The following is a 21,499-nucleotide window of genomic DNA, read 5'->3' on the forward strand; positions in this document are numbered from 1 at the left end:
CTTAAATTCCACATATAAATGAAGTCATATGGTATTTGTCTTTCTCTGACTGACTTATTTCACTTAGAATTATACTTTCTAGGTCCAAATATGTTGTAAATGTCAAGATTTCATTCTTTTTCATGGCTGAGTAATATTCCACTGCATATGCATGTGTGTGTGTGTGTATACCTAAATAAACTATTCAGAAATAAATTTAAAAAATAACATCTACAAGTTTTTCTAAATGCATTAATCTACTGTGAATATAAATTTGCATAATTGATTTTTCTTCATTATGTAAAACTCCAACATATACAAAAGTAAAGAGAACAGAATAATGCAATTCCATGTACTTATCACTCAGCTTCAATCCTTATCAACACACAGGCAACTGCAACATAATTGATTTTTATTAAATTAGGCTTTTAAAGTATCTTGGGTCATTGTTACTATCATTCATTCAAAAAATATTTAACAAATTCTACCATGTGAAATATGCATTGCCAAGTGTAGGAACACAAAGCCATGACCTATGGAAAGAGACACAGTCCCTGGCCGTGAGGAGAAGAAAATCTATTTGGAGAAATAGAATGGTGTGTTGGAAAGGCTTTCAGAACCAAATTTAGCCATGTTTAAAACTGAGCTCTGCCATTCCCGTGGGCAGTTTTTAATATTTCTGCACCTCAATTTCCTTATCTGTGAAGTAATCTCACTTTGCAGTGTTGTCATAAAAATTAGAAATGGTCCATCTAAAGGACCTAGCACGCGCCTGACCCATAGATTTTAACTAAGTATCACTATTACGAACCACACATGGAAAGCGCACAGAAGGAACGTGATGACCCTCTTAGGATATGGAACCAGGACAGTAAGAGCCGGAAGCAGAGACAGATAGATTAGCCCTGCCTGTGGCAGTTGATAATTTTTGTGAAGAAAATTTTGACAACCCGGCTATTGGAAGGAAGTTTTTAAGCGAGGGCAGAAAAGGAGCAACAGGGAGGACAGAATCACAGAAGATTCCGTGTCCCAGCCTGCTTGTGTGCAGACTACTTGTGGCTTCCTTCTATCCTTTTTGCTATGGACTGAGTTGTGTTCCCCCAAATTCATATGCTGAAGCCTTAACCCCTAGTTGATTTTGGACTGTCCAGTCTCCATAACTGTGAGAAATAAATTTCTGTTGTTTAAGCCACCCAGTCTGTGGTGTTTGGTTACGGTAGCAGAACAGGTTAATACATTTTTCTTCTTAGACATTGTTTGGGGAGGCAATGTAGCCAGCTTAACACTTGTTTCCATAGCCTCCCTTGTATTTCTTAGCGGCTATGTGAGATCACTCTGGCCAGTGGGCTGCAGACAGAAGTCCCTGAGGTAGGAAAGGGTCAAGAGAGGAAGAGCTCTGCTCTCTCCTCTTCAAATGGAAATATCATGTAGCTACCATTTTGTTAAGAAAGCCAGACATTAAGGATGGAGAACTAGTGGGCTGGAAGGAATTTTAGTTCTTGATGACCTCAGGGAGACTTATCCTGAATGTTTACTTGAAGAATTGATTGTTTCAGCAACTGTCAGGTTTTTTGTTTCTTGCCAACAAGTCCTAACTCAAGTAGTTTGTGTGCGGAGGAGATGGGTGTCTTTGGAAAATAGTAGAAGGACTGGAAATGTTGGTTGGTCAAGCTGTCAAAAGAAGGAGTTTGGGCTCTATCTTATAGAACATGAAGGAAGACTAGAAGGTTTTGGAAAAGAGAATGATAATATTAATTTGCTGTTTTAAAAAAGATTAATGGTGCGGATGCCATGGTGTCTCAGTCATTAAATGTCTGCCTTTGGCTCAGGTCATGATCCCAGGGTCCTGGGATCGAGCCCCACATCAGACTCCCTGCTCAGCAGGAAGCCTGCTTCTCCCTCTCTGACTCCCTCTGCTTGTGTTCCCTCTCTCGCTGTCTCTCTCTGTCAAATAAATAAATAAATAAAATCTTAAAAAAAAAAAAAAGATTAACGGTAAACTTACGTACGGGATAGAAGTAAAGTGGGTGAGACCAGGGGAGAGATCATTCACGAAGCTGCTGTAAAATGTGGGATGCTACTAATGATGGTCTAAAGTAGGGTGAGGGCCAGAAAGGAGTGTACCAATGTAAGAGTGACCCTAAAGTGCTGGACTGTTTAGGGCTTAGCAACTGATTGCACGTAGTAAGCAAGGGAGAAATTGCTGCATGTGGTAAGAAAGAAAGAAATTGTCTAAGTGGATTTTCAATTTGTGTACTTGGGAAGATTTAATAGAAATTTGGAAACTAAGAAGAATTGTTAATTAGGGAGGGAAAGAAACTGTCAGTTGAAATTCCAACAGTGACTTGAAATTGATGTCTAGTTTAGAGAAAACGAGAGATGGGAGAGCTAAGAAGAAAGCACCTATCATTTCTCAGGCACCTACTACTATGTGCATTTGACCCATTATCCCACTTTGTCCTCATGCCAGGTTTACAAGATAGTATTACTAGCCATAATTTAGGGATGAAGACTTAGTCTCAGGAAGACTAAAAATACTGCCATTGACTCTGAGGTACTCAGATACAGAGCCGGGGAGGGAGGGAGGGAGAAATGAGTCTGTCTGACTTGGTGAATCATCCACCAAAAATATAACATTAGAGTCATAGAGTTAGATGAAATCTCTAAGGAAAAGTAGAGAAAGAGTAACAAAGAAGACTGGGGGCAGATCATTGAAAACTTTTTTTTTCAAGGCAAGAGCAATAACTACTATGGTCAGGAAAGATTTTGACAGAGAGTAGGATGTAAACAAATTTAATTATTATTATTATTGGACATCTTCAGTGGAAAGAACTCTATTTCTTAGATAGACAATCTTCTTTGAATTCTACTATGGGCAAATTGTTTAATTTCTCTAATAGTAGGTCCTTTCTTGTAGTTTGGGAACAATAATCTTTCCTCTAAGGGTTTTTAATGGGGAGTGAAATGAGATGCTGAGTGTGAATGTCTGGCATGGATTCTAGTATGATAGGTACTCAATGAATATCTGCTAAAGGGATAAATTGTAGGTGACAAGGCAGTCTGTCTGGAATGTTTCTAGTAAAATAAATTGCTTATTTTCTGTTTTCCTATAATTTTTTTTCTCTTCTTTTACAGTTGACTTACACACACACACACACACACACACACACACACACACACACACACACACATTTTTTAAAGTAGGGTCCATGCCTCGTGTGGAACCCAATGCAGGGTTTGAACTCACAACCCTGAGCTCAAGACCTGAGCTGAGCTCAAGAGTTGGATGCTTAACTGACTGAGCCACCCAGGTACCCCATAGCATATATTTCTGAATACGGATTCCAGTTAGTTGTATTCTGGCACCTAAAGAACTTACTGCATTGGGGTGCCTGGGTGTCTCAGTCAGCCAAGCATCTCCCTTCGGCTCCCTGGGATCAGCCCCACATGGGGCTCCCTGCTTTGCAGGGAACCTGCTTCTCCCTCCTCCTGCTCTTGTGCTCTCACTCACTCTCTCTCCCTCTCAATAAATAAAATCTCAAAAAAAAAAAAAAAACCACCAAACTTACTGCATTATAGTCTCATTGTGACAATGGGCTTCTTTTTTTTTTAAAAGTTAATTTCAAACTGTATGCTATTGCAACAAGACGAAGAAAGAACAAAATGAAGATTCAAAAACCTACTCTCCATTCCCTCCCTTGTAGTTATGGTACCTAAAATCTTAGGAATATTGAAAATTAAGATAGGCCACTGGCTGGCAGCATCTTACCTTTTAATTCTTTTAATGATATCCTGCACATCATGGAAATCAGTAAAATCTAACACAAAAAGAAACTTGCCTACCGCATCTAATTAGTTGCTAAGCCTTAAAAAGTCCATCATTTTAGGGTCATACTTACATCGGTACCTTCCTTTCCACTCCCACTCTAGTTTAGACCACTATTACTAGCATTCCTAATTTTTAAACTTTTAAAAATATATACATCTTTATTAAGTAATCTCTATACCCGACATGGTGCTTGAACTCACTAACCCGTTATCAAGAGCACATGCTCTACTGACTGAGCCAGCCAGGCACCTCACTAGCATTCCAAATTTTAGAGTGGATTCAAAAATGATCTGCCTTTCCTTGCCTCATCTACTTCCCTTCTATCCTGCACATTTTACTACCATTAATCTTTAAAAAAAAAAAACAACAAAGATCACTTTTTAATTATGTTGTGTTAGTCACCATACAGTACTTCCTATAGTTTTTGAGGGTAGTGTTCCATGATTCATTGTTTTCCTGCAACCCCCAGTGCTCCAGGCAGTCCATGCCATAAACGCCAGTGTTAGAAGAGCTCCCCAATTCTGGCTCTGCCGGTTTCTTTCCTACCTATCCTACGAGCAGAGCACAACCGGGGGATCATATGTCATGACGTTTAAGTTGCCCTACTCAATTCATCTGGTCATTCAATGTTTCTAAGAGTAATGTCAGGAGTGAGGGAGGCATTATTTCTATACCCCATTAAGACTATTGGCACAACAATGCTTCATGGGTATTTTCATGTTTCCGCATGACTTCATGCCTTTGTTTCCCGAGTAAGGAAACGAACATGCTATAAAGATAATGCCTCCTTTTCCCAGAAACATCTACTTTTCAGTGCTCTGTTTCCTCCTGCCTATTTGCCAGAGTCACACACTTACATTTTATGGGGAGATAAAACCTGGAGCCATCTGCTTACATCCCAAAGAATTGTAAAACATTTGGGAGCAAAGGCTTCTCTTCCTCTCCCAGGAAGTGAAGAAGGCAGCATGTAGCTCATATAAACTCCCAGATTCATAATTTCAAGGTTCCTCTCCCATGGTTCAAAACAAAACAAAAAACCTCTTTCGCACAAATAGGGTTAACCTGGCTCTCCTGACATTGCCCTGATGGAGAAAAAATGGGGCAAGGGGAGCCAACTGCTTTATGTAATAATAATCTGTTTATGATCCCGAAATCTTATTTTTGCTTTCAGGAGAATATAAATAAATATAGCTATTAAAGCTTTTCAAAGACAATGCCAAAGGGTTACAAAATATATTCTAAATGAAGTTTCTCCAAAGGGGGTTGTGTGCTTTCTAAGTGGTGTGCAAGACAACATATTAGGACGTGTGAGGAAAATGTAATTCATTTTCATCTTTTAATCAGATTAATACAGATTAATACATGAACATTTTACACATGGATTGATAACAATGCTCTCATATACTCAGCCTTTATCAGAGCTGATTACACAATGTGTGTGGGATACAATCTGGGAGAATTCTATAGCGTGTGGGAAGATGACAGGGCACAGTAACAGTGGTTTCATTTGTTCATAAGCATTCCGTAACACTGCAGGACACGTGAGCAGTTAAAGGATTCATGGGTCATGTTATCAAATATTTATTATAGAATCTCATTTTAACTATCACAAATAAGGAGTTTAAAAATACTTATAAGAAACTACAACTTAGATCCAGGCACTCATCAAAACTCAGCCGGTCTCTAACTCTTGATCTCTCAGCCATTCTTTCTTCTATGCTAACTTCATTTTCTTTTTTTTTTTTTAAGATTTTATTTATTTATTTGAAACAGAGAGAGAGATCACAAGTATGCAGAGAGGCAGGCATAGAGAGAGAGAGGAGGAAGCAGGCTCCCCGCTGAGCAGAGAGCCCGATGCGGGGCTCGATCCCAGAATCCTGGGATCATGACCTGAGCTGAAGGCAGAGGCTTAACCCACTGAGCCACCCAGGCGCCCCTAACTTCATTTTCAAACAACCTATTTTCATGTCAGAATCCCTGAAATTCCAGGTCTAAATCTACAGTTGTACATTTTAGTCGAGAGTTCTTACTTGTAACTACAGACTGTGACTCTGAGGATTAAACAGAATGGAAGTTTTTATTTATTTATTTATTTATTTTTTTAATTTATTTTTTTTAAAGATTTTATTTATTTATTTGACAGAGAGAAATCACAAGCAGGCAGAGAGGCAGGCAGAGAGAGAGGAGGAAGCAGGCTCCCTGCTGAGCAGAAAGCCCGATGCGGGGCTCGAACCTAGGACCTGGGATCATGACCTGAGCCAAAGGCAGCGGCTTAACCCACTGAGCCACCCAGGCGCCCCAAACAGAATGGAAGTTTATGAAAGACACTGAGGATTAAACAGAATGGAAGTTTCTTATTGTGGGCTACAGAATTGTTGTAAAGGCTGGAGAACTAGACCCACAGCCAAACTTGCAAAAAGAATGGTATAAAGAGACTCCAACACCAGTTATCCCACCACCACCAACAACACCATCTTCCCTATCCAGGGACCCTCAGAGTGACTGTCCAGGAGTTACTGGCTTAAATATACAGCCAGTTACTATGTGGACCCCAAAGCATAGTTTTCTCCAGGCTGCAGAGTCAGAATTTTGGTCTGTGTGAACAAAACAACAAGATAGAAGGATGTCTTCCTTTCCAGGACCCTTCCAGCAGACAAGCTATTTTGTACAACTAACATATTGTAAGCTTTTAGAAAAATGTTCTAAATAAAAGCCATGTGAGAAATGAAGTTAACTTGGCTAATAGTCAAAATATAAATTGCAAATGAGCTGATGGCACTTCATAATTTTAAGCTTTGCTTAATTGAAAAATAATTGAGACTTGGCACTATCTCTTACATGAGACTTTAAGAAAAATAATATGCAGACAATATCATCCAAATAGTTTTTAGTTGATAATAAAGTTTCTTTTATACTTTTAAAAAAAAAGAAGAAACTACAACTTAGAACAAAAAGTTGAAAATAACACTAGTAACGTAAGACAAACCAACAAAAGGAAATATCAGTGCTAACACTTCTACCCTCTTAACAGGCTCATTAGGAATTAAACGCAATAATTTAAAAAGATTTGACAAAAAGTTACTCTTTTCTATGAAAAACACCAACTATTCAAGCCAATCTTGAGAAAGAAGAACAAAGCTGGTGTTACCATGCACCTAGATTTCAAACTATACTATAAAGCTACAGTAATCAAAATAATATGGTACCAGCACAAAAACAACACACAGATTCATATAACAGAATAGAGAGCCCAGAAATAAACCTATGCTTATATAGTGAGTTAATCTATGACAAAGGGGGACAAGGATATGCAATGGGGAAAACCAGACATCTACACACAAAAGAATGAAACTGGACCACTTTCTGGCACCAGATACAAAAATAAGCTCAAATGAAGACTTAAGACCTGAAGACCATAAAATTCCTAGAAGAAAACAGAAGTAGTAAGCTCTTTGACATCAGTCTTAAAAATATTTTCTTGGATTTGTCTCCTCAGGCAAGGATCACAAAAGCAAAATAAACACATGGAACTACATCAAACTGCAAAGATTTTGGACAGTGAAGTAAGCTATCAACAAAACAAAAAGGCAACCTAGTGAATGGGAAGAGATACTCACGGATGATATATTCAATAAGAAGTTCCCTCCCCCTCTACATTCTCCTTGCTTGTGTGTTTTTCTAAAATAAACAAATAAGTCTTTAAAAAAAAAATCCAACTAAAAAATGGGCAGCAGGGCACCTGGGTGGTTCAGTGGGTTAAGCCGCTGCCTTCGGCTCAGGTCATGATCTCAGAATCCTGGGATCGAGCCCCGCATCGGGCTCTCTGCTCAGCAGGGAGCCTGCTTCCTCCTCTCTCTCTGCCTGCCTCTCTGCCTGCTTGTGATCTCTCTGTCAAATAAATAAATGAAATCTTAAAAAAAAAAAATGGGCAGCAGACTTGAATAGACATCTTTCCAAAGAATATATACAGATTGCGAACAGGTACATGAGAAGATGGTCAACATCACTAATCATCAGGAAAAATGCAAATTCAAACCACAATGAGATATCACCTCACACCTGTCAGAATGGTTATTATCAAAAAGACAAGAATAACACGTGTTGGTAAGGATGTGGAGTAAAGGGAACCCTTGTGCACTGTTGGTGGGAATGTAAATTGGTTCAAGCACTATGTAAAGACAGTATGAAGGTTCCTAAAAAAAAATTAAAATAGAACTACCATATGATCCAGCAATTCCACTTCTAAATATTCAAGGAAAACAAAAACCACAAATTCGAAAAGACATTTGCATCCCTATGTTCATTACAGTTTTACTTACAATAGCCAGGATATGGAAGCAGCCTTTATGTCCACTGACAGATGAATAGATAAAGGATATGTGATATAAACACATGCATGGGACATTTTTTGTTCAGCCTGTTAGTATAAACATCCTTACAGAACTATTTGATACTGAAGAATAAGCTGGTTTACATATATGAATATTCAAACGAACAAACAGCTCTATAAAACCAGATGCAATCATTTAGATAGTATACTATGATTTAAGCACACTTAGAAAATTTATAAAACTTAACTCCTATTCTGAACAGTCAAGAGAAGCAAATCAACTAAAAGTATTTCTAAAAGCTCAACTTGATTTTATAGAATTTTCCTTGAGTTAGTATCATTACTCTACCCATACCCAATATAAAATTATCTATTAAGTATAGTAAAATGCTCCAATTTATTTGATAACCTATTTTTCCTTTATCTCAGGATCATGAGTTCAAGCCTTACATTGGGTTCCATGCTGGGCATGGATCCTACTATTTAAAAAGGAAACAAAAACAAAAAACAAGAACAAAACGATCTCTAATCAAAATCTCTCTCACGTGTGTGTGTGTGTATGTGTGTATGTGTATGCATGTGAAGTAATCCAGTGATAAGAAATTGCTCTTGTCTCTTTTAAAATTCAATCAGGGGCACCTGGGTGGCTTAATCAGTTAGCATGGGACTCAGTTTTGCATCAGGCCAGGTCATGATCTCACAGATCCTGAGATAAAGCCCAGTGTTGGGACTCCATGCTCAGCAGGGAGTCTGCTTAAAGGTTCTCTCCCTCTGCCCTTCCCCCACTCACCCTGGGGGTGCACTCTTTCTTGCAAATATATAAATTAAGAAAAAAATTTCAGTCAGGGCACCCGGCTGGCTCAGTCAGTTAAGCGTCCGACTCGTTGAGTTCAGCTCAGGTCATGATCTCAGGGTTATGAGATCAAGCCCCAAGTTAGGCTCTGTGCTCAACAGGGAGTCAGCTTGAGATTCTCTCTCTCCTTCCATCTAAAATAAATAGTGCAGGCATGCGTGCTTTCTCTAAAATAAATCTTTTTTTTTTTTTTTAAGATTTTTAATTTATTTGTCAGAGAGAGAGCACAAGCAGGGGGAGCAGCAGGGAGAGGCAGAGGGAGAAGCTGGCTCTCCACCGAGCAGAGAGCCCGATGCGGAACTCCATCCCAGGACCCTGGGATCATGACCTGAGCCGAAGGCAGACACTTAACAGAGTGAGCCACCCAGGCATCCCTCTAAAATAAATCTTAAAAAAAATTAAATCAAAGAATTGAGGGGCTTTTCTTTCATTGAAACATTTTATATTTATCAACTCCTTCAATTAGATCTCTGAAAGAAAATACTACTTAAGTATAGCCATTATGAAAGACTTGAGTTCTGTGATACGCATGCTAGGCAGACTGCTAAAATGACCCCAAGATTCTCACCCACTAGCGCACCCATTTTGTATCATCCATGCCCATTGAGTGTGAATGGAATTTGTGACTATGACTGGAACATGATTATGTCCTCTTATTTGGGAAATGGGACTCTGCAGATGTAATTAAGTTGGGTCTCTAGTTAATCAATAAGGGAGGCAGCTCTTTGTGCCCACGGGTTTTTGTCCCTGTGCATTAATAAGACCACCTTTTTTTTTTTTGCACCAAAACAAAAACAAAACAACCCCCTCCACACAAAAAACAAAAACAAAAGGGAAATTACCTCAGTGGATCTGCTATCACAAAAACTCTCTCTAAATCTGGGTCTAAAAAACAATTAAAAAAATTGTAGGTCAGAGAGGAAATTTAAGATTCAAAATGTGAAAATAATTCCGTTGATCTTAAAGGAGCAAATTGTCATTTTGTGGAAGGCCACATAACAGGGAGACTGGAAGCTCAGAAAACAGTCCTCTGCCAACAGCTAGCAAAAAAGGAGGAATCTTAGCCCCTAACCTGGATATCGAGGATAGTATAGTCCCAGCTGATACCTTGATTTTAGAAATGTGATTCTGAGCCAAAAACCCAGCTGGTCTATGCTCAGATTTCCAACCTACAAAACTGTGAGCAAATAAACAGGTGTTGTTTAGGGATGCCTGGTGGCTCAGTTGGTTAAGTGAGTGCCTTTGGCTCGGGTCATGATCCCAGGGTCCTGGGACTGAGCCCTGCATCAGGCTCCTTGCTCAGCAGAGAGCCTGCTTCTCCCTCTCCCTGCTGTTCTCCCCACTTGTGTGCTCTGCCAAATAAATAAATAAAATGTTTAAAAAAATAAATAGGTGTTGTTTAAACCTGTTAAATTTTTAATTTGCTATACAGCAATTATATGTATAAAATGGAAAGGCAGTGAAGATGAAGTGAGAATTGAAAAAGGCGAGAAAAACTAGTGGGAATGGTCTATGTGGCTTTCATTTTATAATCCAGTAGCCTCCATATTGGGGTGTTTTCAGGATAATCTTTATGTATCCAAGGAAACTATTAAAAATTCTAGCTCTATATCTCTCATTTTTAAAAATTTACTTCTGGGGGTATGTTCAGTAATAACATGTACAATGTTAATTCATGCAGATGATCCATAAATGATATATTTAGAGATACTAGTTAAAATAGTTTAGAACACACTTCTTATCAGTGTAAGAAGACACCTGTCCCTCAAAAGTTGTCCTGCCCAACTTTATTTTCACCCATTCTTTTATTTTTTAAAATATTTTATTTATTTAATGGAGAGAGAGAGTGAGAGCGTGCACGCACAAGCAGGGAGAACAGCAGGCAGAGCAGGCAGAGGGAGAAGCAGGCTCCCTGCTGAGCAAGAAGCCCAATGTGGACCGGATCCCAGGACCCTAGGATAGTGACCTGAGCTGAAGGCAGCCACTTGACTGACTGAACCACCCAGGTATCCCTACTTTCACCCATTCTTAATGAATTTTAGGCCTGTACTAAATTCTCAATTAGGCAGTGTCTCTTTTGGCATCATGTAATCCTAAGGAGTCTTTCTGGATGCTTCTAGGAGCTCTAGCAAATTAATTTTATTGACTAACGCCAAGTTTGAGAATTACTATTTGCGGCACTTGTCAAAACAGAATCCCAGGTTTTATTTATTTATTTTTTTAAAGATTTTACTTATTTATTTGACAGAGATCACAAGTAAGCAGAGAGGCAAGCAGAGAGAGTTGGGGGGTGGGGGAAGCAGGCTCCCCGCCCAGCAGAGAGCCCGACTTGGGCCTTGATCCCAGGACCCTGATATCATGACCTGAGCTGAAGGCAGAGGCTTAAACCACTGAGCCACCCAGGCGCCCCAGAATCCCAGGTTTCTTCCCTACTGATCAAATTTAGTAGTTCTAGGACGACCTAGATATCTGTTTACAAACTGTTTAAATTAATCTCAATTTCATGTAATTTCAGAAAGTGGGCACAAAAGAATATATACCAAGTTAGCCTAAGAAAAGTGGAAAGGAAGATCTTTGGGAGAGACCTGTATTTGAAAGAGATAACTACAATTCCTTAAAAATAGAACTTGAACCATGAGGTGTCCATACAAATGCTATAAAATAACCAAGTTGGGAAATACTAGAATTGATCTTGCTTCCAATATTTACATATGATGTGTCATTTTATTACGGGCCATGCTTATCAGGCATTCAAGTTTCTGAACTCCAGATGGGCTGTAAAGAAATCATTTTGAAGGTTTTTTTCCTGAGATGGTATTGTGAACTGTAAGCAAGCAACCTCTGCACCACATGCTCTTGTTCACCAAATTTATTGTTGGACATTCAGAACACCAGATTATAACAGATTAAAAAGAAAGCACCAAAAACTGCTACACATTAATACCTGAGCAAGGACTGAAGGCAAATATTCATCTATGAAATCCCACATCATAATGCTGAAACACAGATTAAAAACATACACAACACTCTACAGAGTATAATAAATAGCACTTTTGTGAGTTACAACCAGTTAAACGTCATGTTACTTATATAAAAAATACACACAAAATCACACATGTGTATTTTATACACCATATATTATACAAAGTACTGGAAAGATCATGCATATTTAAATGGAAAAATCTGCAAGGTGACATCATTTTTCAGTATACGTTACAGGACAAACTCCTTTGCACTAAGTATTGTTACTATGCACTACATTTTCTGGATGAGAACAAAAATACCAATTTGCAAATAAAGGATTACTGAGTCTATCTCAGCATAATACATAGTTTGTCCTTTATAAACTTTTAACTGTAATATGAAAATGGATGCAGGTTGACAGCCATGTATTTTATTCCATTTCCTTGCCCTAACTATTTCCATCTCGATTTTGACGTTTTAAGGAAAGACATGTTTTCTTTATACATATTTGTAGAGAAACCTAGATTTTTGTCTTTGGGGGGAATTAGTGGAGGTGAAATAGAAAGAAGAACTATGTTGGGTTTATGGTCAAAACTGAAAAATATACAACACATTCTGAGTACACAGAGATGTGGGCATCTTTTAGCAGAGACCACAATGTCCTATGAATAGAATAATTTGTCTTAATAGAAATTATATTCATTATTTATTTTTAAAATAAGCACAGTAAAAATACAAGTCTTTACATTAAAAAAAGTAACAACTGAAACCAGTTCTTTTATACCTTAAAAATTACTAGGAAGGAAAAAGAGAAAAAGGGGAAAATAATGTTTAAAAATACACTGCATGAATCTGAGTTTAATTACTAAAAAATTATTATTGGGTGAACTAACTTTGATATTCAAATTTGAGTGTCAATAATCTGAGGAAAAATTTAGGGAAGAATTCAGATCTTTTATAGATTTATTAAAAAGACAAAAAATGGTATTTGAAGATTTTTCCATGTGTAAATAAGTGCAAAACAGAAGCGCCACCTTTTCCTAAAATAAATTGATTTTCAGAAACTTTAGCTGAACTTACTTTTCTACATCTATGAAGTCAATTTTAACTCAAAATGAGAATTCTGGAAATTAAGGAGATCCTCTGGAGCAGAAAAAAGAAATATTGGTCAACTTTAAAAGTTTTACTTTACCAACTTCAAAGAAAAAAATTGGGGACCAATTTGAGAAGACCACCCATAATAAAATATACAGTTATAAAAATTGCAGGGCATTCCTTCATTTTAAGGCACAGTCTATTTTATCCTAAAAAACTATAAGTTCGAGGTCACAGTGATAATATTTTATGCATTCAATTTTGGTCTGGTTTCTCATGGATATGTTGCTACATTTAGTCATTAAGTTTAAGAAACCGTAATATAATCACTTTAAAATAATATATTTAAAGTCATTTTTATATTTTTGAAAAGGTAAGTACACAATACAATTTCTTAAATCACATACACTAAAAATTGGGAGATTTTCCCCCCGTAGAGGAGGAAGAAGTTATTCCTACCAACATCCAAAGAATACATATTTGATTACGTAGATAGCATGGTTATAATAAAATACAGGTACCTCCTATGTAGGATAAAATTATTTAACACAAAGGAAAAACGCATTCCAAAAAACAATGTTAACTGAATTTTTAGGTCTTGTGCATCATCTTTTTACTAATACCCAGTCACTACCAATTATCTGGATAAACTGTAACTAAATCACAGTCAAACATTTTAATATTTCATTTTTTCTTGCCTCTTTATTTCTAAGATCACTTTTGCAAATTGCATCAACTTTACTGGACAGAGAAACAAGTGACATTAACTGATGGGAAAAACTACATAATACGAGGGACTGAAATTCCCTTTGAGAATTTCTATAGGGGAGAAATTAAAGAATTTCAATCAGATAAACATATTTGTGAACAGTCTATCATTTTTCTATTTCTACTTTTCTCTCATGAGTATATCACCCTTCAATGTTAATTCAGCATTAACACCATTGATTGTTTATATTTTCTGTTAAAATATGCATTTTAAGATGTTTATTTCATTTAGGATCTAGTTAGATAAATTTAGATAAATCATGTTAGGATTTAGATAGATTTTAGATAAATCATGTTAGGATCTAGTAGATAAATTTCCCCATGGAAACATGTGCTTTATAAAGGGACTAAACAGAAATACATAGGAAACAAAAGAAATTCCACAGTAAAATCTGTATTAAATAAATGAGAGACACCTGTACTAAAAAATAATCTGCACAACACAATTCTAAGTTTTACACAACAGCATGAATCTGTGATGAATGAAAGATTACTTCAACTAACTAACAAAAGATCATTATTGGGTAAATTAACTTTTAAACCCAATAAAATCAAGAACATTATTCCACAATTCAGATAAAATATACTATGGTATATTATATATATTCAAAGAAAATTTTGGGTATGGAATATAAGTTTTGATGATTTACATATTTAATATTAAGTCCCAGATGAAAAATACTGAAAATATTTTTCCTATAATCCCAATATGTTAAGAAAAATTCATTGGCACAAATATCTGGAGGTATTTTACAGTTTCACTTAGCTTTGGTGGCAGTGTGTTTTGCTAACCATATGAATAGCTATATTTTTCAATGCAGAGTTTTATGCTAAAAAAGCCCAAATGTGTTTTTTTCCTGCAAAAGGGATGTAAAAAGTCCAATATGAAACAAAATAAGTGCAACATGAAATATAAAAGATGCCTATAATTTTGGCTTATGAACAGTTAACGGTTCTATGCTTTGTCTATAAATCTTTTACTAGTAACACTACTAGAATACAAATACTAAAAACAAAAATAACATTAAAAATAGTATATGAACTTTACAAAACTGGCTACTTTTTAGCCTTCCTAAATTAAGACTAAAATTCAAATATGCAAGCAAATTTACATTAACCAAAATACTTTAACAAATACAGTTCTTTACAAGTATTCAAATCTACAATGTACAGAATTGGTACAGAGGAATTTTGACTCATATATATCAAGTCCTATACAAAGTCACCGGAAATTGACTGGTTACTTGGCATTTCAAACCATAGGCATTTTTGGCAGCATAACACGCCAAACACTATTAGAAAGTCCTGTACTTGATTTAAAATTTTCAACAGTAGACAATATAATCTGGATGTAGCTTGGAGTATCATTTAACTTGTGAAAGACGCATATTACTGATTCAGGTGTACTGTTACATTTACACTATTAATGAAATAAATTAGTCTATTCTCACTATTTCCAAACTTTCTTCTGTTCTTAAAACTGCTAATATACAAAGTCAGTCTTCTATATTTATAATATAATTCAACACAAAAATGTGAATTCTTAAACACTTACAGTACACATATACAGATCTGGATTACTGACTTGACTTTTCTTTCCTATTATCCTTATTAAAAGTAAAGTACACAAGTAGCCTCACAGACTCCCTATTTCTTCAGGCTATTGAAACTTACTGTGAAAGAATGCGTGTATTATGTATAAATAAAAGTTCACTGCAGACTTTGAAATGCTGTCCTTTGTTCAAAAAGAGTGAGATAAAATTTCAGCTCCTAATCATCTATTTCATAAAAGTATCTTCTACATTACCTTATGTGGCAAGGAAGTTTTCTTTCTTTTTTTTTTTAAAGGTTTTAAGTAATCTTCACACCCAAAGTGGGGCCTGAATTCACAACTCCCAGATCAAGAGTCACATGCTCCATGGACTGAGCCAGCCAGGCGCCCCACGTAATACAAAAATATGTTTACTACTTCGTGGGAGTGCATCATGCCCTCCAAATTGACTCCCCCCCCCCGAAAAACCTCACATGGTATCTAGTTTCCTATGATATGTAACACTGAGAAAACAAAAAGTGATGACAAAAAGATAATCAACAGATGCCTAGTCATAGAGAGTCATAACATTAAAAAAAATTTCCCAACTGATTTTAATAATAGGTTACTAAATTTGCAAGTGCAGCACTGTAAAGTTTTACACTAAACTTCCTAATAAAGACATTACACTAATTTAGACCTAATGCCTAATATGAAAATACAGGTCAGCTAAACTATCTGAGGAGTCAGGAATCAACAGCCCTAGTTCATTCCATAATCTTTGTGTTTCTCCCATTTCCCCTCCTTTTACTTCCCCTGGCCACTACGTGTAAGAGTTGCTAATGAGCAGCGAAGTAAAATAAATATACTACGCTATGAATGACAAGTCTGAAGCATTAGGAAGAGTGTAGAACTAGATAATGAACAAATCAGATAATCTGCTTCATTTAAGTATGTGTGTATGGTGGAAATGTGTACCATCTGCACGAGTGATAGGATAATCAACAACAAACATTTACTAGGCCTAGTATATTTATTTTTCTTTACTATATAATCATGTAGATACCATAGTGTAGTTCAGTCAAGAAAAGGTATTCCATTGGATACATGTGAATTTATCTGACCAAAATATGAAAAAAAGTTAAAGATTAATCAATACATGATTAATATATACTGAAGAAACTCAAAATCAATGTGAACCAGGCATGAATGGCTTTTTGGGAACACTGTTTTAAATATTTTCATTCTAGTGACAACCAAGAAAAGAGTTAGCAGAATCTATTTAATTTCTGGCTTGAAAAAGATCCAGAAAAAAGCGGTCAATGTTTGCTACCATATTATCAGTTCCAAATTATACTAGTAACTCCAACTGAGGCTTTAGAAACATTAAAATCACTCAGTATTTTTCCTATTGGATCTAATTATCAACAATAGGGTACAGAGTAATTTTTATAACACAAAACTCACTCAAAACCCAAATTCTAAATAAAAATGTTATAGCACGTGAGCTCAGAAGTTTGTTGAACTCAATAACCTGTAACTGCCAGTAAATAATTCTTAGTAACATTTCTAATAAAGCTGTACTGTTTTGCCAGCTAATAATATAGGTTGCAAGCATGGTAAAAACAATGTATAATTTAAAGACAGAAGGACTATTTTTTTCCCCAAGTGACAGAAACATCAATTTCCCTAACCTTCCGACCTTCCCTAACCTACCTTCTCATATCTGGTAGTTATTTGGGCTTCAAGAGCATCAGGATTTGATAAACACCCTGTCAAAATGTGTATGTGTGAGTGTGTGTGTGTGTGTGTGTGTATTTGATGGCTAAAGACCCAACCTACTGTTGTTTATTAAATGTTTAATTTGAATCTTTTTTATAGCCCTAAAATAAAATATTCTGTTGGAACAAATGAGACTTTAGGACTTGATAACTACACTCGTATCAAAATTGTTTAGTGAGAATTAGTGTGCCTAGTCTACTGCTTTAAAAAGCTAATCTCCTACTCACAAATTAGAAATTTAAGCTTGTTACATTTTATTCAAGAGCAGTACTGACTGAACAAGGAGATTTTAAATCATATAAACATAATGACTGTTTTTGCCATGTGTAACGACATGGATGGAACTGGAGGGTATTATGCTAAGAGAAGTCAATCAGAGAAAGACAATTATCATATGATCTCTCTGATATGAGGAATTTGAGAAACAAGACAGGATTATAGGGGAACAGAGGGAAAATGAAACAAGATGAAACCAGAGAGGGAGACAAACCGTAAGAGACTCTTATTAATCTCAGGAAACAAACAGAGGGTTGCTGGAGGGGAGGGGGGATAGGAGGGAGGGGTGGCTGGGTGATGGGCAGTGGGGAGAGTATGTGCTATGGTGAGCACTGTGAATCATCTAAGAGTGATGAATCACAGACCCATACCCCTGAAACAAATAATACATTATATGTTAATTAAAAAAAAACAAAATGACTGCGGCTGCCAATAGAAAATAGAAATTAATGAATTTTCTAAAGTTCTTTTTGAATATAAACATAAGTTCAGAAAGAGTTAAACAACACATTTAACCTATAACTTAAAAATATAACGATATCAGTAAAAAAAAACCCAAAGATACAATGTATCTAAAACTTAGTTATGAATATATGAATAGGTAAAATTAAGCAGATACGTCATTTAAATACACACGTGGTATGCCATGGGACAAGTGTATAATAAACTCTCTTTCCTTTCATACACCGAACAAATAAGCATTTTGTATTTTATCCTTGTGCTACCTCACTCAAACAAACAAGAGCCTGAAATATCTGCCCTGTCTACTGTGAGGTTATCACTCCCCTTTAATGATCTCCATAAGTGTAAATATAAATACTGAACAACAGGCATGAGGCTGAGAGAGACAACAATGGAATTAAACTTTAATTAATTTAATTTAAGTTTAATTAATTTTAGAAAATTAAATTTAAAAAATTAAATTAAATTAAACCCTCACAGATAACACGGAGATCCTCTTCAACTCCACAAAAGAGCAAGGGCCTGAGGAGTAACTGAGAAGTAAAGTGAGGTAACCCTCGCCAGGCAGTGAAGTGGGGGTAACCCTCCACAAGCAGTAACAGCTGAGAGGTTGTAATGGAATCCAGATGCAATTGCTGAAAAAATGGATCTGGTACCCTAGAACATTCCTGGGTACTAACAAGGACAAAAGTTCACAAGTATTACTGGGATTTACGGGCTTTACTTAAATGGTTTGGGTATGTAGAGCATATACATCTAAAGGATAAGCCAAGTATACCTCAGCCTAAGTTTATTCTATCTTAAGGCAGATACCTAGCTCTATTACCTATTCTTCTGTAGCTAAAAGTGAGCTGAAGTTTGAAATGAAATAGAAATATTCCTCTCTTTTCTGTCAAACCAAGCTAATCACCATGGCAACTTAGTATGCCATTGTTAAAACTAGTGGCTAAAACCTCCAATTTATTTAAGTATACTATTTATACTTATGCTATTAATGTGTAACAGTTGGTTATTCCATTAATAGTATAATTTTACATATCAAATGTGGTCCACCACTTGATCATGCTGACTTTTTTTTCCTACAGAAGACAGAAACTGTGCAAACCTAGAGTTTTTTCTGACTACTGGAATTTAGTTATTTTAAAAATACATCATGATCTGAGGCACTTTTGGCAACCATGCGGTCAATGAATTAAATAAAATGGTATATACTGAACAACTGTACTGCTCCAACAACATTAAGTAAATATCTGGGACAATTTTCTTTAAATTTAACAAAAGATTTCTTTAAGTCTCCTGATATTCACCCAGAATACAAAATAAGATCTGTATTTGAAAAGTAGTGAGAAAATTTCAGTAAGTTTTGAGTTTAAATTATGTTCACCAAACTTGCATTAGTTACCAAGAAAACATGTCTCCTTAAAATTAAAAGTTGTATTTCACAGATGTAAGAAAACAAAAGATCTGCCTTGTTCACTGTGGCTGCCAAAAACTGGCCAAAGACTCTTTGAGGTTATTTCATTTTTGAGAAACCAAAGAGTTGTGAATTTCATTGATCTTTTCCTTTTTCATTCATCTTTTAAGACTGGTTTCTCAATATGCATGCTGTACCAAATACAAAGTAACCAACTTTTCAGAAAAAGTTTGATGAAATGAGGAGAACGCTTGAGTTGAGATTACAAGCAATGCTACATTTACTGAGTATTTAGAAGATCCCCACTATGGCCAATCAAGCAGAATAGCTGATATGCAGAAATCCTCAATAAAGTGGCCAAGACCCTTTTTTTCATTTTAAAAAAAATGACTAGTACGTGGATGCCATACCACAAAACAAAATCATGCTTCAACTTTTCTCAAGCATTATAAAACTAATTTCCTATTTTCAATATTGTAAAAATAGACTGGTCTTCTCCAAAGGATCTTGCTGTCCGCATTGATGAATCTGTGCATTCCCTCTTCTTACTGACCCTAAATGTATAAATTATTTTTATCATTCCTTAAATTCAGTCTTATATAAAGTTGCATAATGCATGGAGTAAAAGAGGAATGAAAACAAAGCATGGAACCCTGTATAAATGTGCTGACCCAAAAGCAATTATACCAACAGCCAGAGGAAGTGGAAACTGCGAAGTAGTCTTCAACAATTTACTGTAAAGAAACAGAAAAATATACATTATGTAAACTACATTGTAGGCAAAACCAGAATATGTTGATTTTTTTTACAGTTTTGAGAAGGTGTTCTAAGTAATGTTAGAATTTTTCATATAATGAATTTAACTGTCCATAATTTTTAAAAAGATCAATACAAGCCACATTTTAGCTAGAGAACAATATTTCTATTAAGTAAATAATCAGCTTTGTTTAGTCTTTTAAATTTTGACAACAGAAAAATGTTAGTTGGACTTACATTCAGCAATTCTACCACTAAAGATTAATCCTTTTAAAAATAATCAATATTTACTAGGACATAGCTACAGAACTATTTTAACCTTACTTGTAATAGCAAACAAACAAACAAAACAAAACAAAAATCTTAACCAAATAAAAACGGAACCCTTAATTCCTAACACGAATAATATTAGAACAAGACACTAAATCTTTCTAAAAGAAAAATGCCATCAGAAAAGACTATTACCTTTTTACTCAAAAAAGAGAGAAACTGAGGATAAGAGGGGTTAAGAAATCTGTCTAAGGACATAGAGGTATTAAATAGCAGAACCAAGATTCAAAACCCAGGTCTACTTTATTTTAGAAAATCTGCAAACATCTGCCAAAATCAACTGAAAACAGGTTCCTAGAGCAAACAACTAAACCAGTCAATGAAAAGTCAAATATTATAGAGAACTTTAAACATATATGTAAGTGAACTAACAGTATAATGAACTTCATCACCCTACTTCAAAAAGTATCAAGTCATGGCCAATCTTTCTTCATCTATAATCCTATTCACTTCACTCCTGTACTTTCTGGAGACAAATTTTATTAGTCATCATATCTTGTAAGAGCTAAATTAAAAAAAAAAGTTATTCTATCCTAACAAGTAAAACCCACAATTAAGAAAACAAATAAAATATGCTTCCATATAAATTATACCTGCACACAAACCATTCTTACTATACGATTACAGCTTTAGCTTTAGGAATACATCTCAAAATATTTAGACATAATATTTAGTCAAATATTTGGACACAGTCAAAATATTGATCTGTAAAGAACACATTTCAGATATAAAAGAAGATCTATTAAGACTAGGAAAAAATGTGAGAAAAACAAAGATTAAACTATTATACCTGGATCTTATTGAAACAGTGTGAGTATTTCCAAGAACTGCCATAGTTGGAATAAGGATAAATGCCAAAGGTTTACATGGATCAGGATTAAGTTTAAAGTAATACCTATACCAAAGAAAAAAAACCCTCATAAATCAACAAAGCACACCTAATCATTTTAAATACCAGAATCAAATTAATTTCAAATTAATGTAATTTCAAAACATTTCGTAGATAGGAGAGCTCTAAATAGCTCATGAAATCTTTGGCAAATAACTTTGCTACAGATCATCTTTATACCTGAAGTTTTATATGGAGAACTATGTTCAGAAACTACTAAAGGAAATGAAAATATCCAATA

At 35.6% G+C, this 21,499-nt stretch overlaps 1 protein-coding gene across 1 annotated transcript in view; it reads right to left on the reverse strand.

The window, feature by feature from the left end:
* Positions 1-17,764: 17,764 nt before the first annotated feature.
* PGAP1 (post-GPI attachment to proteins inositol deacylase 1) overlaps positions 17,765-21,499 on the reverse strand; it is an 80,154-nt gene continuing 76,419 nt past the window's right edge. Inside the window, exons 26-27 of the mRNA XM_047722389.1 lie at positions 21,160-21,264; positions 17,765-20,017 (exon numbers count right to left, since the gene is read on the reverse strand). Of these exons, the coding sequence (XP_047578345.1) occupies positions 19,879-20,017; positions 21,160-21,264 (244 nt within the window). The 3' untranslated portion in view covers positions 17,765-19,878. The remainder of the gene's footprint in view (positions 20,018-21,159; positions 21,265-21,499) is intronic.

Source organism: Lutra lutra, chromosome 3 (genome assembly GCF_902655055.1).
Source record: "Lutra lutra chromosome 3, mLutLut1.2, whole genome shotgun sequence".
Classification (NCBI taxonomy): domain Eukaryota; kingdom Metazoa; phylum Chordata; class Mammalia; order Carnivora; family Mustelidae; genus Lutra; species Lutra lutra.